General features: G+C 35.5%; 1 protein-coding gene across 1 annotated transcript in view; it reads left to right on the top strand.

Moving 5' to 3' along the window:
- LOC129218994 (DNA-directed RNA polymerase I subunit RPA49-like) overlaps positions 1-25,823 on the top strand; it is a 365,487-nt gene that overhangs the window by 276,800 nt on the left and 62,864 nt on the right. Inside the window, exon 6 of the mRNA XM_054853313.1 lies at positions 2,168-2,211. Within this exon, the coding sequence (XP_054709288.1) occupies positions 2,168-2,211 (44 nt within the window). The remainder of the gene's footprint in view (positions 1-2,167; positions 2,212-25,823) is intronic.

The raw sequence follows: 25,823 nt of genomic DNA, 5'->3' as shown, positions 1-25,823 counted from the left end.
CAAGTATCTCAAATACTGATTGTTTATATTTAATTTTTTAATATTATGTTTTAGTTCATTTTAGAAGGACAAGGAGTCATGTCACACAATAAATTTTCACCTCCGTTACCTAAACACAAAGTGCCATTCCTCATTAACACGTGGCTGTAATGACATCAAATTTTATTTTCCATGATACAGGGGAGCACCCTTGTTTATTTTCAGCCATAGTTGAAGTTGTGAGATTTTTGCCGATAGACGAAAAGATAGATTTTGCTTCAAAAACTTAGTGTGGTTATTCTGAAACTTTTCACCTCCGTGAACTTAAATTTCAGGGATGAAAATTAATGTAATGTAAAAAAAGAAGTAAACATGTTTTCATATGCTTAACATGTGCAGATTGTAGCAACGAAGAAAAAAAATTTTCATGAAAATGTATCTATTAGGCCTATATTAATGGAACCTCTGTGACAGACCTTATCAATGTCATTATTTCTGAGGTGAAAATAACTGATGGAGGGGAAATACATCAATAATAGGCATTCTACCAAAATTATAAATTGCCAGTATATCCTCAAATTTACTAAATATGATTTTTTAAAGTACATTTCAAACTACTAATTATGCTGTACTTTAATTAAGAGAGCTTAATATTATGTTCCCACTAATCATTCAAATAGCTGATTGTTTGCACAATTAACAAAATTACTATTTGCCTCGATTTTTAAACATTAAAAGTTTTTTTTTATTTCCGTGAACAAGACATTTTTTTTCTTTAAGAATAAAATAATTGGAACTTAGCTGGGCCATTGTATATGGTCACTTCTAGTAGGTGATGAGGTATCTCTTATGTAAGGATGAAAAAAAAAGAAAACAAAAGATGTTGAAATTGAAAAATATTTGCTTTCAAAAGTTAAGTTTTCTTTAGAATGACCCATATGGGAGGTGTTGACCTACATGACAATTACAAAGCTAAATACATAGTATAGGGTATTCAAAGCTAAGTACATGTTTAGCTTAAAAAGTTTAGTAACTTGGTTGAGTGAGATATTAAAGATAATTTCTTTAACAAATTGCAAACAAAGTTAGTTTACTTAAGTTCCACTAAACCCTTGTTAATTGTCCCAATAAAACCTCTCAATGAAATAATTTAATGATGATATAACACAAAACCACAGATTTTCCCCAACAGTACTTGATATGTACTACCATATTCTATCATATGTTTTCTATCTTAATCTATGATTCAACTGATTAAAAGTTTAATTTTATTAACCTGCAATTTAAAACTATGTGTTTGCTTTAGATTTCCATTGGTTCTCTCTACTGAAGCATATATATTCAATGGCTGATCTTTGTCTGTTAAAAGACTAAGTACAACCTACCATTCTGTACTGTAGAAATAGTTAATTCAAATATATTACTTAGTACGCGCTCGTAATGTCCCTTCTCTCATTATTTCCCACTCTCTCCTGCTGCATTTTCATTTAACAAAAAATTTAATTGTTAAATATCTTCTTCTTTTGAAAAAAAATTTAATTTATTTTATTTTTATTTATTTTTTACAAAAATTTATGGTTAAAGCAATGTTATTATTTTTTAAATTCCATTTTTCTATTTCATATATGTATCTATATTGAAAGCATATTATAGAGGAAAAAATTAGAATAGAATAAACCACAACTAATTTTTTTCAATGTTGACTAGCGCACAGGCTGCTAGCTAAATTTTTCAATTTTCATGTTTATTTAACTTTAACTGAATACAATTTCATCAACAATAATAGTTGACCCAAAGAATTTGAATAAAATTCTTTGTTTTAATTTTTGAGCCCCTTTTCAAATAATTGTAAAAATGGTGAAAAATAACTCATCACTTACAGAAATAAAAATGAGCAAATTCCGAAATGTCCAAATTCAAAAAAGAAAAGAAACTGAGAGAAATCATAATATTAAGTCATTATCATTATAATTAATTGACTGCCAATTAATCTGCCAATTCTTGTCAGTGCATGAACTATTTTTAACTTGCTTTCTTTAAATGTTCTTGTGACTGTTGAATAAAAAAAAAATGTGAAGAGTTTTACTCTTTCAGTAATTTGAAATATTTATTTCAAGGAATGATCTTGATTTTTTTTTTAAATTGATTTGTTTAAATGTATTTTCTACAACTGCTTTATACTCTCTAGGCACTTTGAAAATTGAAAACATTGGAAAAAGTTTTGTTGAAAAGGTAAGTTTTTAATGAGTATAATAATAGATTGTTCGGAACCTAAATTTGTTGAAAAAATGAAAAGTAAAATTTAATGATGTTAAAAAAATATTGAATTTGTTTCATGTGCTGACCAGGGTTGAGTTTTGGATGTCCGAAACTGGTTTTGGACGGGACAGGTGTTTTTTACCATGCAAAACTACCTAAAACTGTGCAAAAGTGTCTTAAACTGTACAAAAGTTTAATCTGATCAATTCTTGTTTACTGCAGTATTAGCAATGTATAAATATCGATATTAATTCAGAGGTTTGGCCTGAGGAAATTTGGATCCGTTAACGGACCTTTCACAAAAATCCGATCAACAAAAATAGTCCTTTCACAAAATCCGTATCAACCAAAACGTACCCTTCACAAAATTCTGATAAACAAAAATTTTTCACAAATTGTTTATTGAAAGAGAAAATTTGAAATCAAAATGATGCATACTTCCGGTGTATAAAACCAATAATTTTTGGAACCTTTTTGAAAGTTAAATTAGAGGGATGAGCTTATACAAAATATGTTAATTTTGTAAAACAAATTGGCACTCTTGTGATGCTCCTGCAAGCGAGAATTAACTACTACTGCCAAATTTATGTGAAGCCTGTTATTTGTTTCTTCAAATGAAATTAACAGCTGAAAGTCAGTTTGGTTTTACGTAATTTTGCTTGTTGGTTTTATCATAGCTATTTTGCAGTGGTGCTGTTGTAAACTTCTCTGAAAAAGGTATTGTAAGCACTTTGCATCATAAGCTTTTTAAGCCCTTTTCTCCCCTCTCATGATTTAATAAACAATACTAATATATAATCAGCAAAATGAACTTAGAACTGCAAACGGATAGTAGGGGTGTGGAAAAGTTTAATCGCTTCAGATAGGGTTACCAACTTTACAATTATCGCCACTTACCGTCTGGTGTTAAACCTTTATAGTGACTTGATTAGAAAATATTCGCATCATTTTACCAGCTTGGCAATATTTGCATTTCTATGGTGCGATGTGTAATTTATTTTGGGAGAAAATTGTATGAGTTTGATTTTTCAATGCTAACATGGATGATTAACTTTAAATCAACTCTTTTATTTACCATTTTTTTCTTTAGGTGCCTACATTTTGAAAAGTGCAATCTTTTTACATCTGATATGAGAATCATATTTTATTCTTTTTTCAAGCTAACTTTGCTTTATTAGGATACAAATTAATGAAAAGTCTCTTTATTTTCGTTACAACGCTTATTTCAAGTTTTTAAAGCAAAATTCCATTTTATTGTATGAGTCAAAAATTAAAATGCTGAATCAATGGTTTAATTTTATTTTTGCTTCAACTGTGTCGATGAATATTAATCATTTGCTTATAATAGGTCTCTAAAATGCAGTTCTAAAATAATTTTATCAAAAATATTTCTCCTACAAGCAGTTTTTATACTTTTGATGCCTTCACTTTGCCTTGAGGATTGCAATCTCGTTGTATCCACTATGGGGATCAGAATTTTCAAATTTTTTATGTTTAGTACATTTTGTCAATAGGCAAATAAATAAAATCTTTTTATTTTTGTTGAAATCACAGAACTTATAAGTTTTAAACGAAATTCTGTGCTCTTTAAGAGTGTCTTGGGCCAAAATGTTAAATGCTGAACCCCTGCCTGAGTTTTATTATTGTTTTTTTTTTTTTTTTTTTTTTTTTGTTACAATTATTTTAAATACTATGCAAAAACATTTCTAGTATAATTTAACATAATGTAGAATGGTGAATAAATATTGATACTTGAGTGGTTTGCCCATGGTTGGTTGATTGGTGCCCATCTCCCAGCAAGTGACACGCCCCCCCCCCCCATCTTCCCCCCATATAATAGAAAAACTTGATAATGATATTCTTAACAGAAAAGAGGAAAGCACTCAACTTTAATGCAGTTTATAGTTTTATGAAAAGTAATTCACAGCACTACCAAAGTATATAATTTCTTTTCCATTTATAACTCAAAGGAAATGCATAATATTTAGAAGCAAAAGAGCTTAATTTTTTTATTGGTTTCTGCATAATAATGTTTTACATGATGTTTTAATGAAAGTTCTTTTTAAATCATAGATTGAAGAATAGTAAATTCATTTTAAAATGTAAGCACTTTATTTTTTTTAAGTAACACAATTTGTATTTTTTTTCCGTATAATTCATTATGTAGTAACTATAATAAACAAAAAAATATAGTAACTTGATAGCTTTTTGGGAAAAGTATGAATATTTTCTTAGAGTAGATTGGAGGTAATTTAGTTTCAGATCATGAAGCGGTTCTATGGTGTCCTTCATTAATTACGCAAGGATGATTTTGGCAATTTTTGATCCCCCCCTACTCCCATTTAACGTAAGATTTTTAACCCCCCCCCCCATCCTTACGTAAGATTTTATTTTTGAAAACAAAATGTTTTTAGAAAAGGATCAATTACTCTAAAACTCCCAGTTTGACGTAAATCAAAGATTTTTATTTTTCAAATATATTATATTGCCGCAATACTAATTAAAAATAAAACATTCCATACATAGTGCAATTCTTTTATTATATTTTGCATTCTTTATAAAGCAGGATTATTCATTCTTTGTAAAACAAGTACAAAACAGCTCATCCCAGTACTTTTATTAACTTTGATTCAAAACTTTCATTATGATTACTATTAATATTGCTGTTGTAAGGAAACAAAATTTGTAACAATGGATTTTATATTTAAACATTTAACAGGGAAATTACATGAAATTTGCTGATTTTCATCCTAACTGAAAGAATAATTTTATTTTAGAATTTCAATTTTTCAGCGTTAAGTTGTACCTTTAAATTAAGCAAATCATTTAGGGAAATTCCGAAGTCTGTAAGTACTTTAGTTGCTGAGATATAAGCAAAAGCAGGCCTCAGATTTTCCCATAACAATCAGTATTATAAAAGTGTCTTATAACTCAATGGGAAAGTCAAATGAAATGCTTGGAGACATACATACAAAACAAAGATTTATAGGCTAAAAATATTTTATAACTTATATTTTTCGAGTTTTTATTGATGTCACTCCATAGTAAAATATTTATGTACTCAGCATATTTTATGGATATGTTGATGTCATACAAATTAAGAAATATTACTACTTTAGTGGGGTTGTGGGTATTCAGAATAGTGTACTGTAAGAAGCTTTAATAGACAAGAGGGTAGATAGCTTTAAAAGGGCCATTAATCTTCATTGGGGACTAATAAATTGACTAGGGGAACAGCCTAGTCAGAGCCTGTTGCTGATCATCACATTTGTATTTGTATTGCAAGAACAGATTTCACTTCATGCCAACATTTCTTTTATTAATATCAAGTAGTTTTTCTTTTTAAATATGATTGTTAATGTTTTGAAACCCCAAGCTTTAAAAACTTTTTATTTCTACTTTTTAATTTTATAAATGCACTTATTATGGGCAATAAACCTCCACATCACAGATAAACATCTTAAAATTTACAGCTGATGTGCTTGTTTTATAAATGCTATTGCATGCATTATAATTTATTTTAACACTCATTTGATTTATTAACACACTTACATAAACTTCAACTGATCATACTTTTTTATTTTCACTTTAAAATATTTTACAATCAATTGTTTATTTACATATTTATGTATGCTATTTTTATATTAAAACATTACTTGAATAGGAAAAATTGATATAATTATTCATTATTTTCAAACTTCAAATTTTTAACTCAAAACCTTCAGTTTACTGATGAAGTGAACGAAATGAACAAAATGACATTTTGTGCGGGACAGTTTTTTTCGGGATGGAGAAAATAGGACAACCCCGCTTTATTTTGAACTTCCTCATTTGCACATATGTAGGAAAACTTATTTTTGTATTACTTTTTTAAAAAAATAAATAATGCAAGCTAATTGAAATATTTAACGAATTGGTACTTCTTTGTAATTAGATAAGAATCATCTGCATAAATAAGTTCATAGCTTTTTATCCAACTGCGCGTGCTCGATGCAAACGAGGGTAATGTGTTTATTGATAACTTACGATGTTTAAACGAAAAGCCGAAAGGCTAATTTCCGTAAGTCAGTCAACAATATTACTTTCTTATACAGTGGAAGATGCAGAATCAATGTCAATGTGAAGAAATGAACATTGGAAACTTGTTTAAAATTTTACCAAAAATTTATTGGTCCATAAAAACTAAAATAAATAAACTAACAAAATAAGTTAATAAAAATAAACCCTGGCCATAAGCGGAGGTGGAGTTCGCAACTCCCCAACACCTACCGGACCTAACACATAAGAGGCTGACGAACGCAAAAGAGAGGAAGAAGAACCAGGGCCGATCCTAGCAGGTGTGCAGAGTGTGCACCGCACAAGGGCGGCCAAAGCAAGGGGCGGCCGCAGGCCGAATCATATAGTTCTTTTAATCAAGCAAAATTCCTCAAGAATTTCTCAAAAGATAACTTATAATAAGTCAAATAAATGTGCTGAATTTTAAATGTTTAATTATCAAAGTAAGTGCTGATTTTCCGACAGCATAGCATAGTTTAAGAAAAATAGATTGTTAGGGAACATTGTGTTGGTTCATTGTCCATTAATATCTACTCTTTACACACATGCTTCATTTGGTTGCAAAATTTATGACAGAACCGGTAATCAGGCATCGATACAGGGGAGGGGAGATGAGGGAAATGGCCCCCTCCTGAAGCATGAAAGGGTGCCTTCTAAAAAGAGCACTCAGGACAGGACCCAGGGCGGCCACTAATGTTTACCACCCAAGCTTTTATAGACCTAAACAATGAAGATATATTTTATATATTATATTTTTAAAAGCTATACTGATGAGATACTCTCGCAAGTATTTCAAACAACAAATTCTGTTTTCAACAATCGCGGCTGCGTAGAGAGACAGTGGAAAATTGCAACTCCCCTGTGAGTCAAACATATATGAATGAACTAAAATTTTGTATTCCCCCCCCCTTACAGCATTGTTTTCGAATTAAAATCACGAATGAAGTGCCCGGTTTCAGATCAGGGCTCTTGTCCCGGGTAGTAAATTTAAACGTAGCTCCAAAACGAAGATGTAAAAGGATGCCAAGACCTCCTTGACGAGACTAAAGAAGGCTTAAAATGGCATTTTTAGGACTTTAATTTCGAAAAATTTTGCTGTTTGAACCACCGATCTTAAGGACCCAATTAAATCTCTGATTCACCCCTTCCAACTTAACTTAATCACACATAGCCTGAAAATGTTGGCTTTAAAATCCAAAATGTGTTTTTAGAGGACAGCCCTTCTTAATGTCATCAAAAATTGCTTAATGGTATTTCTCGTATTTCTTTTTCGAAATTTTTGCGATGGAGGGTCCCGAAATCCATTTCCAAACATTACTACCAAATATAATCTCAATTAGCGTCTTTAGAGAGACTCCTAATCCACCCCCTCAGTTTGAAATTGACTTCAGTTTCAAAAAACAGTTCGTGAGGGCACACTGAACCTCCGCCCGCTCTTTGTCCCATCGTAATCAAATAATGCCTAAAATACGATTTTGGGACTTCAATTTCTAAAAAACTTTAGAGGAGAACTGCCTGGCTTATGTAACTTTTCACGACGCTAGGGCATATATACCCATCAATCGTCGACGTGAGGTGGACAAAAGTCTATAGTTGTGTTTTTCAGATGTTAATATCGAAAAATATCCGAAAGATCCGCCGAAGCTTCCCAGTTTGTTAACGTCACCAAAGTTGCATAAAATTGCGCTTTTAGACATATCCGCTTGGGAGCCCTAAAACCCTTCCCTCCCAAAAATAGCCTAAAATGGATTTTAGTTCCGAAAAATATTTCGGTTCGGAATTTTTTCACGTTTCCCATATCGTTTTCAAATATAGCCAAAAATGGGTTTTTGAAACTCTTGCCGAGAAATTACCGGAGGAAAGCCGTCAGATCCCTTACAGTCACCAAAGACAGCTTAAATTTGCATTTTAAACTTCAATTTAGAAAACCTTCTATGGGAGATGATTGAATCTCCCTCCCTCTAGTAACGTCAATAAAGATACAGTAAAAACTGTAAAGTTGACTACCCTTGTAAGTTGACCACCTGTCTATGTTGACCGCTTTTGTCAGGAACAGAATTAGTCCTATCTCATATAATGAAGGAAAACCTCTGTAACTTGACCACCTCTCTATCTTGACCACCTGTCTATCTTGACCACTAATGTTCGCCAAATTTGGTTAGGAGTATTGTAAAAAACCCTTTGTAAGTTGACCACTTGTTTTTTTTTTTTTTTTTTTTTAACTTTCTTCAGCAAATTATTTTATTTTATTATTTATTTATTTATTTTTTTTTTTACTATTATTATTTTTCATAGCTTTCCAAGAATGTTTTTAATGCTTTGATGACGGAACAGCATTTTACTAACTAAACAGCAGCATAAAGCTTAACGCTGCTCTTTTTCTCCAAACTTGTTTTCCATTTGTTGTTCTATTTGAGATAGCTTTTTGTACTCTGTTCAATGAAAATAGGTGTGAGTAGTAAAGTTCAAAGTCTTTTCTTTCAGTTGCAATTGTTGTGACAATACAGGAACTATGCTAAAAAGAGAAGGCCCGGATCTATACATTTTGATTCCCCTGCAACAAATATGTAGGGCCCATACATACAAGCCAGCAGTGTCTCTTAGTAAAGTGAAGAAGTCCTAGTACTAGTTTTTTTTTTCTATTTTTTCTTCAATTTCTAGGGCCGTTAGCCCCTTTAAGGACGCGGGCCTCTCGCACTGCGGGTACGCAGATCTGGGCTTGCTAATGAGTAAAATTAAAAGGTTTCTGGTGCAAGGGATTAAGAGATAGGACATTTTGATTTTGCCTTTATGAATTGGGATAGTCGAGCTTGTTGCTCTTTGTGCTATAAGTTTTACATAAAAGGCTTCAAAAAGAAAGTTAGCTGAACTTGAGATTAATAAAAAGTATGAAATATTAGAATTAACTGAAAATGGAAAAAGCCAGAGAATATTAGCTGGCATATAAGGAATTTCCAAAACTAAAGTGTCTAATATAGTTAAAAACAAGGAAAAACTAACAAAATTATTTGAATAGTATTTTTAATTATTGTTTCACTTTCAATAACATTAAACAATGAAAATGAGTTGAACAGAAAGAGTAAGGGTGAATTCCTCAAAAAATGAATACATAGTGCAAGAAATGTCAAAAAAAAAAAAAAGAAGTATATTACCGTCTTTTATAAGTTGACCGCCAAAGTACTGCACCGCGAGTGGTCAACTTACACAGGTTTCACTGTAACTCAAAACTGCTTGTTTAAAACTTCAATTTCAGAAAATTTTCGGGAAGAGCGCCGATCTTTCCTAAGCTACGGTCAAAAAAATAGCTTCGAATTGATTTCAATTTTGAAAGAATTTTAGGAGAAAACTCCATTACTTTTCCCCTGAAGTCTAGAAAAAGTTCCTAAAATAGCGATATTTGACGTCAATTTCGAAAATTTCTCCATGCACCTTGAGTATACCCGATTCTTTTCTCCTTGCAACCAAACACAACCAAAGATTACTAAAACTATTTTTCGTACGAGAATTTCGATAATTTTCTGGGAGCAATCCCCCCTCCTCCGTCCTTTCTCTGATGTCACCTAAATGTCACCGAAGACAGACTATAAAATGCGTTTTTACGACTAGTAAATTTCGGTATCTATTACTTTCTTCAAAGATATAAATTGTACCTAAGAAGTTTCTTACTATGAAGCTTTTCATCCTTTTTATAAGTTCATCATTCTTGTTTTTTGTTTTTTTTTCTTCTTTCTTAAATTAGAACTTGATATAGAAATTTGAAGAAATATTTATATGAACGTCAAAAATTAGTCAAAATATGCAAATTACTCTTGAGGGGCGGCACATTAGGTCTTTGCACAAGGGCGGCCGACACCCTAGGATCGGCCCTGAGAAGAACAATTGGAATCGTTCGCTATTTATACTTGCCTCGTTTGCATGACAACCTAAAACTGAAACTTGACACGTGTGGAAAGAGTTGAGAAGTTAATCTAATTTGAAAAAAAGTAGATTTTACATTACATTAGGAATGAGAACGCGGTTAAATACCATTTACCAATGTCTATCATTTATAAGTCTATGTATGTCTGTGCCTATGTGGTGTTCTGAAGGCTGAACACCTTGGCCAATTTCGGTAATTCTTACGTCAATCGATTTGTCTTAACCTTGGGAGTGTCACTAAACACATGACAATAATCAAAATTTACCATATCAACTACCAGTTGCCACATTTTGTTAGTTTGGGATCCGAGCACCTTGGGTGTTGCACACTGTGTCGCACGCTACCTGTGTGCGACAAATGCAGATAGTTTTCGCTGCCTGAAACTTTTTGCTTACTAAGTCTACTAATTGGGGTCTCATTGGTCGTGTGGTCTAAGCGATTGCTTCTCCCACTTGAGGTGGTGGGTCAAGACACCCTCGCTCTGGATGTACTTTCCCCGCTTTCTGATGTAAATTCTTTCATGTGTTCTTTATATGTATTTTGTACTGTAATAAAAAATATATTATGCGTAACAAAGGCAAGACACTAATTTGTTTACTAATTCGATTTTCATCTCTAACATGTTGCATTTGTTTTTGCCTCGATTCAAGGGACTGAGTATCGCGACGTGTACTTTCTTGAGAGGCTTTTTTAGTGTTGCGAGAAAGATTTGACTGACGACGTTTCCGATTTCGCGTCATCATGAGTTATACTGGCTGTTTATATAGTTGTGCTGTGGTTGACTTAAGTTCGCACATTTTTGCCGAAGGTCAAGCACATGTAGCTTTAAGCCGAGTTAGGTCCCTAGAGGGACTAATTATCAGTATTTTAGATCACCGCAAGTTACTTAATAAACCTCACAATAGGAACAAACTATCCCAATGAAATGACAAGATTGCGAAATGTACCGTCTTGTAATCATAATAACTAAGTCAATGATTATTAACTAAAAAGTGTAAAATAAAAAATTATTAAATAAAAACAAAAAACCTGACTGCATAAAAACCAGAAAAACTAAACTGAAAAATGTATAAGCCCAGTAGTTTAGAATGTTAGTAAGTACTTCTGAATAGCTACATCGGTAAAATAATTTTCGAACTGTACACAGGTAAGACAAATCATAAATTCAAAAGCAGAACAGAAGGATAAGCAGTCAGGGTCCATTCAAATTTTACGCGGTTCTTTGAATCAGAAAGGAATGGGCCCCGACTGTTGATCCTTTTCTCCTGCTTTTGAATTTATGATTTGTCTTATCTGTGTACGGTTATAAAACTATTTCAACGGTGTAGTTATTCAGTAGTACTTAATAACATTCTAAACTACTAGGCTTATACATTTTTTGTTTTAGTTTTTTTTTGGGTTTTTATGCAGTCGGGTTTTTTGTTTTTATTTAATAATTTTTAATTTAAATATATATGCTTGCTTGCTCACTAGAGATGTAAAATTTCCAGAAATTTTGAAGTGACGGAAAAAACCGGTTTTTTCGGGGGAAAAAATGGAAAATTTGATTTTTTTATGAATAAATTTTGGGTTTCTCAATAGCTCTGTGTTTCTTGTAACATATAAAGCATAAGCATTAAAAAATATATGCTATCCACACATCTTTTTCTGCTTGACAGAAATACACATAAAGGTAAGATTAATTAGAAGAAAAACCGTTTTGTTTCATAACTGAGTAGAGGGCTTTCATGGTCAAACCCAGAAAAAAGTCAAGTCGCCGCTCAACTAATAATATAATGTGTATCTAATCATAACAATTATATTTTCTATTTTAGATTGCCTTTGAAACTTCTGAAATTTTGGACTTTCAAACATGATTAATTTTTTTTTTTTTTTTTTTTGGAAGAAAAATAATACAATGTTATTGTCTGAAAATAAAAGCTATTGAGTTTTCATTTTTTCCAATCCAATCTAAGTCCAAATCAAAACTAAATTGGTTTTTCGTAAGCTGAACCAAAATTAAACTGGAGTTTTAAGTTTATTTCATACGGCCGTGCTAAGCACGGTAGTAAAAGTAGTCATACCAGCCCTTTTGAACAAATTTGAGTTATTATAACCAAGTTGTTCTCTTTCTTATTTTACTTAATAAATAAAACGTTTTAGGGTCATTTGATCAAGAGCTATTATTTTGAACAATTCTTAAAAAAGACATCTTAATCAAATATATGGAAGAGCCAAACTTTAAAATACAATATCTCAGCTTGAGCCCAACTGCTAAGTCCCCTTTTTTGCTTAGCACGGCAGTATACAGGGTGCGATAAAAAAAATATCAGACAAAAATTGTATCTTTGAATGGAAGAAAGGTAATTCCATTTTAATGAGTACCTAATTTATTTTTGTCTCTCACTTTATTAGGAAATAATTTACAATACATTACGTAGTTTACGTATTGTTTTTCGGTTTTATTACAATTTCAAGCAAAATACCTGCTATTTTAAGTTGTTTAACCAAGTAGAACGACATTTCATTTGCTTGTTGTGCCTGGAAAAACAGTATTTGAAACGGCGTGCCGTTTCAAGTGGCTTGGAAATGATAGTCGATGTCCGAAAAGTGTATAAAAACGAACAGTGAACATTTCAGTTAATCGTCAGGTCATCCAAAAGTGAGTTCAATGAAATATTCAGGTTTCCACGAGAGCAGTCATTTGTGGGAATTTGACCGATAAGTGCGACTAAGGGAAAAAACAGCTCAAACAGAAGTTTTGCAAGTTCCAAAAATTCGTACATTCGTATGACTCTAAAGATGCCAGAAACGTTTGAGACGTGCCCACAAGTTCACGCTGAAAGAGATACCTTTCACTGATTTACCATTCAACCGGTTCATATCCCCCAGAATCATAGGATTTGGTCTGTAGACACCATAGGCTCTTATATAGGAGGGAAAGTGGGGGCTCAAGCCACCCCCTCCCCCTTGGAAATGAGAACTTCCTTCCTTTTAATACTTTCTTCTTTGTAAAAATGTAAAAATATTTTTTCTCCAGCCATTAATAAATTAGTTATCAAAAATGTTAAATTTTATTAGCTCTAATCTGTACTAAAGTCGGTTTCCATGGGGAAAATATCCTGCTAAACCATGGGAAATATCAGAGAATCCCTCCCCCCTTAAAATTTTGCATATGGGTGCCCTTGGTAGACATTCCAAGCACCCTAGAAAGTGTTAGATATCGCCAAAATCCGAAGTCAGACTTGGTCTGAGATGGAATCAGGACAAGCGACAAAAAATCTTTTTTTTTTGTGGATGAGGGCCATAAAAATGAATCAAAAAGTGAACCAGAAGGACATTTTAGAAGTTATTGTACTTTTGTGGGCCTAAGAGCACTTCAGCATTGTGGACTGGACATTTTACTTTAACTCCACACCGATTCATATAGCCAAAAAGACAAGAGTGGTGCAAAGCGCATTGTTTTTGACAAGATATCATCTTTTGAGTGAATGCTCTACTCGCTCGACCTCAATCTCATTTATTACACTGTATGGCCAATTTTTGAGTCAAAGGTCTACCCTAAACTACACATAAAATTGAATTATCTCTAAACCAATTGCTTTATAGGGAATAGGATTGATAAAAGGACTTGCTGACTTTGAATGAAAATTTCAATAAGCAGTTGCATCTCTGTATTACTGCAAAAGGCTGCTAGTTTGAAACCAATTAAATTTAATGATTGCTAAAGGTCTTCTCATACTATTATTTTTGTGTTTTGTTAGTTTATTTATTTTTAATAAAGTTTGTTGGAAAATTGCTTGCCCGTTTTTTTTTTGCTGCACCCCTGTACATTTGGTTCGCAGTCAGCAGAAACATAGTTTTCTGATTAAAGTTATGCTTGTTTGTTTTATGAAGAAGGAAAATAAATCCTTTACTAAGGTTATTGGTTTAAGCTTTTTTGTAAAAAGTATTGTTAAACATTTTTTGATCTATATGCAAATTATATTGTCATACAACAACTTGCATCAACGTTAGACAGTATTTTAACATAAAACGGGAGGGAGGAGGCAATTGCATCAGAATTTAAGCTTGAGAAATTTCTAATCACTTTTTGCTGAAAATTTCTATTAAAACCCTGAAAAGTTGAAAAAATTCTTTTTTTTTTTTTTTTTTCAATTTTTTGGAAGTGGAAATTTATTCCTTCAAGGAAATTTTTTCCGTTTTTTTTTGGAAATTTTCTGTTTTTTTCCGACTGTTTTCATCTTTATTGCTCACATTCAATTAATTTTTGATAGATTGAATCCTGTGTTTGATATTTTCTCACAATATGCAAATTGCACTAAAAATGTAGTTTTGGACAAATTCGGACACTTTTGGACACAAGGGTTGTGAACAGGATGGTAAAACCATGTTTTTTACCATAGTGTCCAAAACTTTGCTAACCCTGGTGCTTTAAGAGTGTCCCATTTTATGAAAAAAACTTCCTTTACCCAATAGATGGCGCAAAATGTTGCACCCTGGTTGTGACGAAAGCATCATGCTCGTTGTACGTTTTAGCCGCAAACTAGTTTTACAACTGACAGGATTTACGCGACATCCAGAAAAGGGGACAAACCGGAATTTGTGTGGAGGAGATATTGTTCTTCAGAGGAGTCAGTGAGGAATGTCTTTCATTGTTCGAAACACACCCCTCAAGTGCCTTCAGGCATTGACAGCACGAAGGAATCGGAAAAGCAAACAAAACCGCTGCAGAGAAATGAGATGAGAGCATTTTTGCTTCGATTTGAAGTTTAGATCAGAAATGATTTCGTTATACCAAGGGTTCATCTGTTTGACCGCGGAAACTTCGGTAAATTTATCGCAACATATTTTAGAAATGTCTTCTTTTTGGCTATTAAATCTACTAATAAAAGTTGTCAATCTAATGTAGTTTCTTTTTTTTTTTTTTTAATATTAATCTTTAGAAGCTTTGTTTCCTTCATGCTGCATTTATAGAAATTGCTAAATAGTAATAGAAAAGACTGGAAAGTTTGTTAAATCAGACTTGGACAGTTTAAAAGAAAATTGTCTTTGAAAGGTCACATTTTTTTAATCTTTACGAGGAATTTTACCTTTTGTTCATGACAAAGGTCCACAAAAATTACCATGGAATTACAGAGAAAACTTGGTGGTACGAATCTTTTAAAATTTTGAAGAAGGAAACATTTTTTATATAACCCTTTTTTACGGCATTTAACAGGGCCCAGTCGTGCAAAGAGGGGGAGGAACAGCTCCCCCCCCCCCCGAGATCGATTTTGGTTTTCGCCTAACTTGGAAATAGTCGGGGGGCTACGGGGGAAGAAACTGCAAATTGTGATAAAATTATGAAACTCGGCATGCTTGTAGACATTGTATAAACAAAAATTTTACAAAGGGGAGGCATTCCAAAATCCCCCCCCCCTGGCGGCCATTTTTGGTCCAGAACCAAAAACGGCGATTCTTTTTAAATTTTCGTTATTATAATTTTTTTAATCATTGGTTGTGTCATTCCATGGATGTTTATTACATTTTTTATTATTTAAAACTCCAAAAAAATCTAATTTCAGAAATAACTTCACAAAAAATGGTTTTTTAAAAATAAAATCAATATTTTTAAATTATGAGTTCTCTGAAGTGAATTTTTCCCCCATAATAGAATTACAGGTTTCTGAATTTGAAGATACATTACATTTGTGTTATATCAAAGTAGGATTCCAGTTATCCAAACTCTAATTGCCCGAACTGTCCAATTATCCGGGTATAATAGAATAAGGACTTGAAGAAAAAAGAGAGAAAAAAAAATTAATTTTCAGACAACATAATTCTAATAGAAAGAAATTTAAAGTTAATTTTGAATTTCTGTTCATTATTATTATCACTATTGTTGCTGTTTTTAATTCTCCGTCACCCAATTGATCATCAGTAAGCTTTTTCTCATTTTATAATTAAAAAAAAACATATATATATATATATAAACAAATTCAAGTTTTGGAGCACCGTATCAAAGCTGGTGCTTTTAAAATTAAAGTTTATTAGATCATAGATTTCAACTAACTTTAGTATCTTTACTGAAACTTTGAAGGAGTTGATTTTGTGTGTGTGTTATATACAAATATACGTGTACAATATACGAATTTTGTATTAACTTATCCAATTATTTAAGACATTTTTAAACACCCTTTAAACTGTTCCAGACCATTTCTTAACAATATATTACCGTTTCTTGCATAAACAGCTGAATTTTTACCGTATTTTTAAAAAAACAGCAGTGCACAATATCAATTATCAATGGGAGAGAGAGACATGAAAAAAAAAAAAAAACAGTACGGTACATATACAGTATGCAGTAATAATAAAGCACTACACTGTAATAGTACTATACAGTATTGCTGTGCTATCTTCGATCAGTGGCGGATTTACATTCTTTTCAAGGGGGTGGCGGTTGAAAAACGTGAAAGCCATATTCCTCCCCTCAACCCACTATGTAGGGGGGAGGGAATCAATTGCCCCCTTTTAGCCTGTATTTTAAATTTTAATCACCCCCTATCGCCCCTCACAAAATTATCGCCCCCTCAAGAGTTAAATCTCCCTTTTGGGGGCTATCACCCCCCAGGGTTAGAAACCACTGTTCTAAATCATAGCAAAATGTATCATCATACCAGTATAGTGTAGTCCATGGAAGAAAAAGGTTGGAAGATACATATAGAAATATAAAAATTATTAATGTTCAAAAAGAGGGGAGGGGCGAGCTTCGGTTTCAAATTAAAAAGTGGGTAATGCTGTCCATCTTCGACTACACTGTCTCAATTTAATTTAAAGCAAATTTGTGGAATGTACTTAATTGAAATTAATAGCGAAAGGTAGTAATTCCTTTAATTCTATATTATTGGTTTTCGAAAATGACAGTTACGGAGGGGGCGGTCGTCTCCACCACCCTCCTGGTAAATCCATCACTGCCTTCGAACCATTTTTTAGAGTTTCAAGCGTTCAAGAATTCGTTATCTTGTCACAAATTTTCACTTTTTCCTTCTATCTTCACAAACATAGCATGAAACAGCGTGCTTTGGTGCAGAATATTTCATCACCTTTCATATTTAGAATTTAAAATATTAAAAGAAAATTGTGGAGTTGTTATTTATACACACTAACAAAGCGATGTTTTGACTAGCGCTGGGTGGGAACTAGAGCAGTTAGTGATGCTAAAAGGATGAAAGTATATTCACGAAACTAATATTTAGTAGTAAATAGCGAAGCCGTCATTTTGCGTCACGATTCTTTTCCAAAAGTTTTCGTGTTGTGGGTGAGAAATTAGCGTTAGCTCTAACATTCGTCACTCGAGAAAAACTCGCGTTATATGCATTTGGCGTAAGTTGAATCGCTTTGGAGCGGAAGCCGACTGTATATGAGAGATATAAATATTCAGTTTTGATTGGGGAAAATGTAAATTTATCATACATTTCACGACAGTATATTTTTGAGTATTATAGTTTAAAGTTGGTTGTATTCAAAACGTTGATCAGAATAAAACATGCGTCTTGTTTTGCCACAATGACTTGAGCAGAAAACGGACAACCAAGTTAGAAAAGTTACTTATTGGATTTAGTTCAAGCACTTCTCTGCTTCCCAAACGTGATGAAATTTTAACTAAATACTGTTTTTTTTCCTTTTGTTTTAGCAAGATTAGTGAACTCCCCCCCCCTTCGATGATGAGTAGCCATTTGATTGTCATCATTTTTATTTGGAGGAGAATGGAATATATACTGTTACAAATTCTGTAAATAGTAATTATTGTAGGAACGTAACCTGTAAATAGTTTCCCGTAATGAATATACAACCCCTTTTTCATTCGGCTAAAGTATACGACCCCTATTTTCTTTCTTTTCATTGATAACGGTCTACTACTTTACAGAAGCGTGTGGAATATTTGAGAAATTTCTTTTCGGTGTATTTAAGCCGTTGGCGATGGATAAACAGTTTAGTTTCGATTCAGATTTCGAACTGTGAGTGTGTATTAGCTCTGTTTATAGCGAGGCATTTCGCTGTGTTGTTTTCGTATTTGGAAGCAAGTACGTGTGTAAACGTTGAGTTTACGGTGTTGTGTGATAATTGCTTAATTGCTGATGAATAATTTAGCAGTTGTTGACGATCTTTCCTGTACATAGTGTACATAAATTTCCTGTGTTTTTATCAAGAACTGTGTTTTCATTTCAAGAGAGTGGAAGTCGCACCGAATCCGTTACAATTGGCGCCCAACGTGGGGCTACTTCAGGACTTTCTTGCAGTAAGTGTGACTTTGGACATTTTTTTCATAAAGACTTTTTAAATTTGGACTTTATTTTTATGGTGATTACTCGCGCAATGGATGAACAATTAAAACAACTGCTTGATGCAATCAACTCTGTGAAGAGTGATATGGCGGCTAATCAAGAACAATTAAAAAATGATATGGCGGCTAATCAAGAACAATTAAAAAATGATATGGCGGCTAATCAAGAACAATGGAAAAGTGATTTAATGGTGCTGAAAAAGGATTTAGCTTCTAACCAAGAGGAAATTAAAAACGACCTTACTTCGGTAAAGACTGTGATGGAAAATAAATTTAATGAGATAGAGCATCGAGTTGATGCTTTTGATGAAAAATTTGAAACAGTAGAAAACCGCATCGCAACAGTTGAGAATCATGTGGATGAGAAAATTAAAGACATGGAAAGGAGATTGGCGACCGCGGAAAGCAGCTCTGTACAGTTTTGCGCTCCCACATCTGTTGCTCGACCGTCCATTAAACTGGCCACATTTGATGGGAAAAGTTCGTGGCAGGTGTACAAGACCCAATTCATGATAGTGGCGGAAGCGAACGGATGGGACTCTGCTACCAAGGCCTGCCATCTTGCAGCATCCCTGAGAGGTGACGCAGCGGACATTCTTCAGACCCTTCCGGACAGCCAGCGCCTGGATTTCGCCGCCCTCACATCTGCGTTGGAGCTTCGTTTCGGTGAGAAGTGCCAGAAAGATTTCAGCCGACTCCAGTTGAAGTCCCGTTTCCAGAAAACCGGGGAAACCCTGCAAGAGCTAGCGGCGGACGTCGAGAGACTATCTCATCTTGCTTTTTGCGACTGTCCTGCGGATGTTCGAGACAACCTGGCACTCAACTACTACATCGACGGGGTTCGAGATCCGGAAATCCAGAAAGCTCTACGGATGGCGGATGTCAAAGACCTGAGTTCTGCTGTTGTGTATGCGATGAAGTTGGAGGCCGCCCAGCAAGCAACCCGCAAAGATCGCCATTTAGTCCGCGGCGTGAAAACTGAGGAGTCTGATCCGGTTTCGTCACGCTTTGCTGAACTGGAAAAGCAAATAAAAGAAATTGCAGGAATCCTCAAAAGGACTTCAGCTCCCAAGTACCAAAATGGACAATCACTTAAGTGCTGGAAATGTGGCGGCGAGGGTCACTTACGTAGAAACTGTGAAGCTCGCCAAGAAACCAGAGGGAAGAACACCTCTCCCTCCCAGGTCCAGGAAAACTAAGCCATGGCAATCTCGCGGGGCGGAGGTCGCCAAATTGGAATGAGCCCCATCTTAAAGTTTTCCAGATTTCATCGACGAGTGGCGGCAGTAATGGACTGTTTGTTTACGCATACGTAAACGGGTTTCCCTGCGAACTGATTATTGACACTGGAGCCAATGTTACAATTATTAGAACAGATGTGGCTCGTCAATTTGGACTCAACATTCTATGGACGCCGCCCTGCGTTACCCTCCAAACTGTGACAGGTGACAAGATCGAGATTGAAGGTAAAGTAAACTTGGATTGGACTTTTTGAAGAAATATGACTTCAACCTCGACTTCAAGACAAATGAGCTGCACTCGATGAGAGAAGACATAGCCGTTTTCCCCGCAGAAAGTGATATAAAATCCGCTCATCAAATAATAGCCCAAACAGATTTATCGATTCCCTCAAGGTCAGAATCATTAATACCTGGCTCCATTGAAGAAAGCAATAGTTTTCGATTTGGACTCATTGAAGACCCAAACTTAAGCAATAGCCCAAAAGGAGTGCTGGTAGCATCTACGCTGGTGGACCTTTCTAAAGATGTAATTCCTGTGCGAGTCGTCAACGTGAGTGAAAGGCCAAGGAATATCCGGAAAGGTTAAGTGCTGGCAACTTGTACTCCAGTAAACTGCATCATTAGAAGAATCAATTCCCACGAGACTGTGTCTTCTGAGTCCTTGACATCGAAGTTAATTGGGAGTGCGCCATTATCGAAAGATCAAAGAACTGCTGTGGAACAATTGGTGGATGACTTCAAGCATCTGTTTTCATCTACATCGGAGGATGTTGGCCGTACGAATTTAACACAGCATAGGATCTACACTGGAGAACACCCCCCTATTAAACAGCATCCAAGACGACTACCGTTCGCCAAGAAAGAAGAGGTTGAGACCCTCCTGAAAGAGATGAAGGAGAATGATGTAATCGAACCTTCATCCAGTCCTTGGGCCTCTCCCATCATCTTAGTCCGAAAGAAAGATGGCTCCACCAGATTTTGTGTCGATTACCGACGGCTGAATGAAATCACCAAGAAAGACAGTTACCCTCTTCCACGGATAGACGACACCTTGAACACTCTTTCCGGACACAAGTGGTTTTCGACCCTGGACTTGAAGAGCGGCTACTGGCAGGTTGAAATACACCCTGATGACCGAGAGAAGACAGCGTTTACAACTGGACAAGGCTTATGGCAGTTTAAAGTGATGCCCTTCGGCCTCTGCAATGCACCAGCTACGTTCGAGCGTCTTATGGAGACAGTGTTAAGAGGACTTTCCTACGAATCCTGTCTGGTCTACTTAGACGATATCATCATCGTGGGACGCAGTTTCGAAGAACATCTGGCAAATCTTAGGAAGGTGCTGCAAAAGCTTAAGGAAGCCAATCTGAAGTTAAGCCCGTCCAAATGTAATTTGTTCCGCCGGGAAGTGAACTACCTTGGTCACATCATCTCTTCTGAGGGTGTACAAACCGATCCAGAAAAGGTATCTGCGGTCAAGGGTTGGAGTCGTCCCGAAAACATCCATCAGCTGCGAAGTTTCCTGGGGCTCTGCACCTACTACAGGAAGTTTGTAAAGGGTTTTTCCAACATTGCACGACCTTTGCATAAGCTGACGGAAAGCAAGCAAAAGTGCGAATGGTCCAAAGAATGCGAAGATGCATTTCTACGACTGAAGGAGGCTTTAACATCAACGCCTATCCTCGCCTATCCTCAGCCTGAAAAATCCTTCATCCTGGACACTGATGCGAGCAACGAGGGCATCGGAGCTGTTTTATCCCAAGAAATTGACGGAAATGAACATGTCATCGCTTACTGGAGCAAATGCTTATCAAAGTCGGAGCGAAATTACTGCGTCACCAGAAAGGAGTTACTGGCCATAGTGAAAGCTGTAGAACACTTCCATCATTACCTCTACGGCCGAAAATTTCTGCTTCGGACAGATCATGCCTCATTAACTTGGCTTTTGAACTTCAAAAATCCGGAAGGCCAGATAGCCAGATGGATACAGCGGCTCCAGGAATATGACATGGAGATCAAGCATCGAAAAGGGTTATCTCACGGTAATGCTGACACTTTATCAAGGAGACCCTGTCCTGAGAACTGCCACTATTGTTCCCGAATCGAGAAACAGTATGGAACGACTAGCCCTACCGCCTATCAGGTGACAGTGACTCCAACATCATCAGAACCTGATCCATGGAGTGATGACCAAGTTCGAAAAGATCAACTTGAAGACCCCGACATAAAACCAATTTTAGAGTTCATGGAAAGTGACAGTCGACACCCTAGCTGGCAGGACGTTTCCATCTTCAGTCCTGCAACAAAAAGATACTGGGCTTTATGGAACTCACTCCATTTACGGAACGGCGTGCTACACCGGAAATGGGAATCTGACGACGGCAAAACATCTAGGTGGCAGTTACTACTTCCCCGATCAAGGATTTCAGATGTTCTGAAAGAAATACATAGTAGTGCGACTGGAGGACATTTTGGTGTCTTGAAAACCCTCAATAAAGTTCGGGAGCGCTTCTTCTGGAGCAAGGCGAAGGATGACGTGGAGAAGTGGTGCCATTCTTGTGACGCCTGTGCTGCTCGTAAAGGACCGAAGAAAAGAAGCAGAGGGAAGCTACATCTGTACAACGTTGGAGCTCCTTTCGAACGAATTGGGATCGACATCCTGGGTCCTCTACCAAGAACTGCTGATGGGAACAAATACATTCTTGTTTCCATCGACTATTTCACCAAATGGCCCGAAGCGTATCCCATTCCAGATCAAGAAGCTACCACCGTAGCAGAGACTCTAGTCCAACATTGGATCTCGAGATATGGAACACCTTTGCAGATTCATTCCGATCAAGGGAGGAATTTCATCTCTGCTGTGTTTAAGGGCCTATGTCAAATTTTCGGAATTGAGAAAACTAGGACAACACCACTACACCCACAATCGGATGGCATGGTGGAGAGATTTAACCGCGCAATCCTAAATAATCTCTCGCTTATGGTATCCAGAAATCAACAGGATTGGGACAAGAAGTTACCTTTGTTCCTGCTGGCCTACCGCAGTGCTGTCCACGAGACTACCGGATATGCCCCATCTCAGATGCTCTTCGGACGAGAGCTTCGGCTACCTTGTGATCTCGTCTTCGGTCGTCCTCCGGATGCGCCTGCATCACCTGAGGAATACATCCAGGATCTCCAGGCCCGGTTGGAAGACGTTCATAACTTCGCACGAGAGCGAATCAACATCGCGGCGGAGAAGATGAAGACCCGATACGACACAAGGTCTACTGGACATGAATTCAACGAAGGCGACAAGGTTTGGTTATGGAATCCCATCCGACGGAAAGGTCTTTCACCCAAATTGCAGTCGCATTGGGATGGACCCTACAAAGTTGTTAACCGACTAAATGACGTCGTAGTGAGGATCCAAAAATCACCTAATGCAAAACCTAGGGTTGTACATTATGATCGGTTAGCCCCATACTATGGCCATAGTTCATGAGTATTACGTAAACAACCATGGTTGATAACATAAAATGTGTAGATAATTTTTGCTTTTAATGTTTAGTAATATTTCTTGTTATTATTGTGTTTTCTGTATCTGTTAGTTATTAATTAATGTGTATATTTGTAAACTTGTGATAGAAGTTTGGCACCCTTTCTGGGGATTGTACTGCCCGGGACGTGCAGTCCTTAGGAAGGGGGCAATGTTACAAATTCTGTAAATAGTAATTATTGTAGGAACGTAACCTGTAAATAGTTTCCCGTAATGAATATACAACCCCTTTTTCATTCGGCTAAAGTATACGACCCCTATTTTCTTTCTTTTCATTGATAACGGTCTACTACTTTACAGAAGCGTGTGGAATATTTGAGAAATTTCTTTTCGGTGTATTTAAGCCGTTGGCGATGGATAAACAGTTTAGTTTCGATTCAGATTTCGAACTGTGAGTGTGTATTAGCTCTGTTTATAGCGAGGCATTTCGCTGTGTTGTTTTCGTATTTGGAAGTAAGTACGTGTGTAAACGTTGAGTTTACGGTGTTGTGTGATAATTGCTTAATTGCTGATGAATAATTTAGCAGTTGTTGACGATCTTTCCTGTACATAGTGTACATAAATTTCCTGTGTTTTTATCAAGAACTGTGTTTTCATTTCAAGAGAGTGGAAGTCGCACCGAATCCGTTACAATACTATGACTACGAGCATTTTCGGAAGGGCTAGAGAGGTGAAAACCAGGAAAATATGTAGCATGGAGATCCAATGGGGTATTCCCCCAAAAATATTTTAAAAATCAATAAAACGATCTATCCTTCCTGGATTTCGTTTCAAAGTTTATTTCAGGTCCGTCATTTGGGAAATCAGGGTGAGGAGGGGCCATTGGAACCCCCTGGATTTCAGAAATATTTTTTAAAAAAATAGTCTTTTTGTTCGTATTTTTTGTTTGTTCCTTTAAATATTAGGCAAATGTTTGGATAGGTAGCCTCTCCCCCGGAATTTTTCCGGAATTGAAGTCTCCAAAACGTATTTTAATCAAGTTTTAGTGATTGGGGGGGGGGGGGGGGGGAATGATTGGGGGTAATATGAAGGAAACTTTGGAAATTTAAGTTTCAGAATTTGAATAGTAGATTATCTTTGATGGCAAGGCGAAACGATCGGAGACCCTCACCCGGAATTTTTTTTTAAATTTAGATCCTGAAAAGGAATGTTTGTACGGTCTTCAATTATGCAAAAGGAATAGAAGGCACTCCTGTGAAATTTTTCCGAAATTGAAAGCTTAAAAATCCATTTCTTTGCTATTTTTAGGGAATGGGATAGGGTTCTAGGAAATTCTCGAAATATTTCCAAAATTAAGTCCTGAAAACGCAATTACATGACATCTTTCAGGATGAGGGTTGGGGTTAAGAGACTGTCTCACAAAAAAATTCGATATTGAAGTTTCAAAAACGAACTTTCAGACAATTTTAGATAATGTTATAGGGAGGTTTTTTTCGACTCTTTCGCGTCAATTTGTAGGGATGCAAGTCCGTAAACCAAAATGTAATAATGCTGAGGGATCATCAGGCTCTTTAAATTCGCCACTACGCTCAAGTATTGATGCTTCTCTAAAATGATTTTTTTCCTCTACATATTTTAGTTTTTAAACTGTTTAATGATATGTATTTGAATCAGTGGTTGGAAGTAGCGCGCTACAAGTAGCGACGCTACTGTAGTAGCTACATTTTTTAGTAGTTTGTAGTGTAGCGCACTACTTTTTAAAAAAAATAGTGTAGCGAGTAGTTCGATACAAAAAAAAAGTAGTTTGTAGCGATTTATGGAAACTACTTTTAAATAAACGTTTAAAAAAAAAAAGCAAGGTTCAAGAGAATTTTACACAAGTACAATGGATGCAAAGAGAAATAAGACTCATAAGAACACGAGCTCACCTCAAGCATATCATTTTGACGCCATACGTTCTATCTGTTGGCACCATTAGTTTGTTTGCCATCGTAATTTTCATATTTCGCCAATATTTTTTTCGAATAGAGTTTGACTGAAAAAGAAGAGTAATGAATTTACGAAAACCCCCAATTTAGTGACTCCTTTGTTTTTTCTGGCTGCCGAGAATGTCCCGTGGATGAACGTTTTAGATTTCAAAGAGATTGTTGTTCCAATACTGTAAAAGCATTTATTTTAACGACTAGGGGGCTTTTTCCTCTGCTCGTTGACGCTTACCCCCCCCCCCCCCCCAAGATTGCAACCTCATTTGATTCGCAAAGATTTAAATCGTCAATTAAATAGAAACAAATTAAGAACGCATTATGAGCTCCCTTTAGAACAAAAAGCACTTCTTCCCCGGGTTTCAAAATAACTTATACAAACTTGCAGAGCTGTAAATGCTAAGGGGCTCCTGAGCATTGCAAAACTGCAGTTTTGTACGTTTGAATAGTCGCTTTCAAATTCGTGGTCTCTAGGAATATATTTTGCTTTTTAGCTCGGAGCTTGAATTGAGTTGAGCCTAAGATTTTCCTTTAAAAATCGAAACCCTTAAAATTTGTGAATAAGAAAACAGAGACAAACGAATCTAAAAGACGTAACTATGGC

Source organism: Uloborus diversus, chromosome 3, assembly GCF_026930045.1.
Source record: "Uloborus diversus isolate 005 chromosome 3, Udiv.v.3.1, whole genome shotgun sequence".
NCBI classification, from domain to species: Eukaryota; Metazoa; Arthropoda; class Arachnida; order Araneae; family Uloboridae; genus Uloborus; species Uloborus diversus.
Note: the sequence above shows the minus strand (reverse complement) of the source record. Positions and strands in the feature narration are given on the sequence as shown.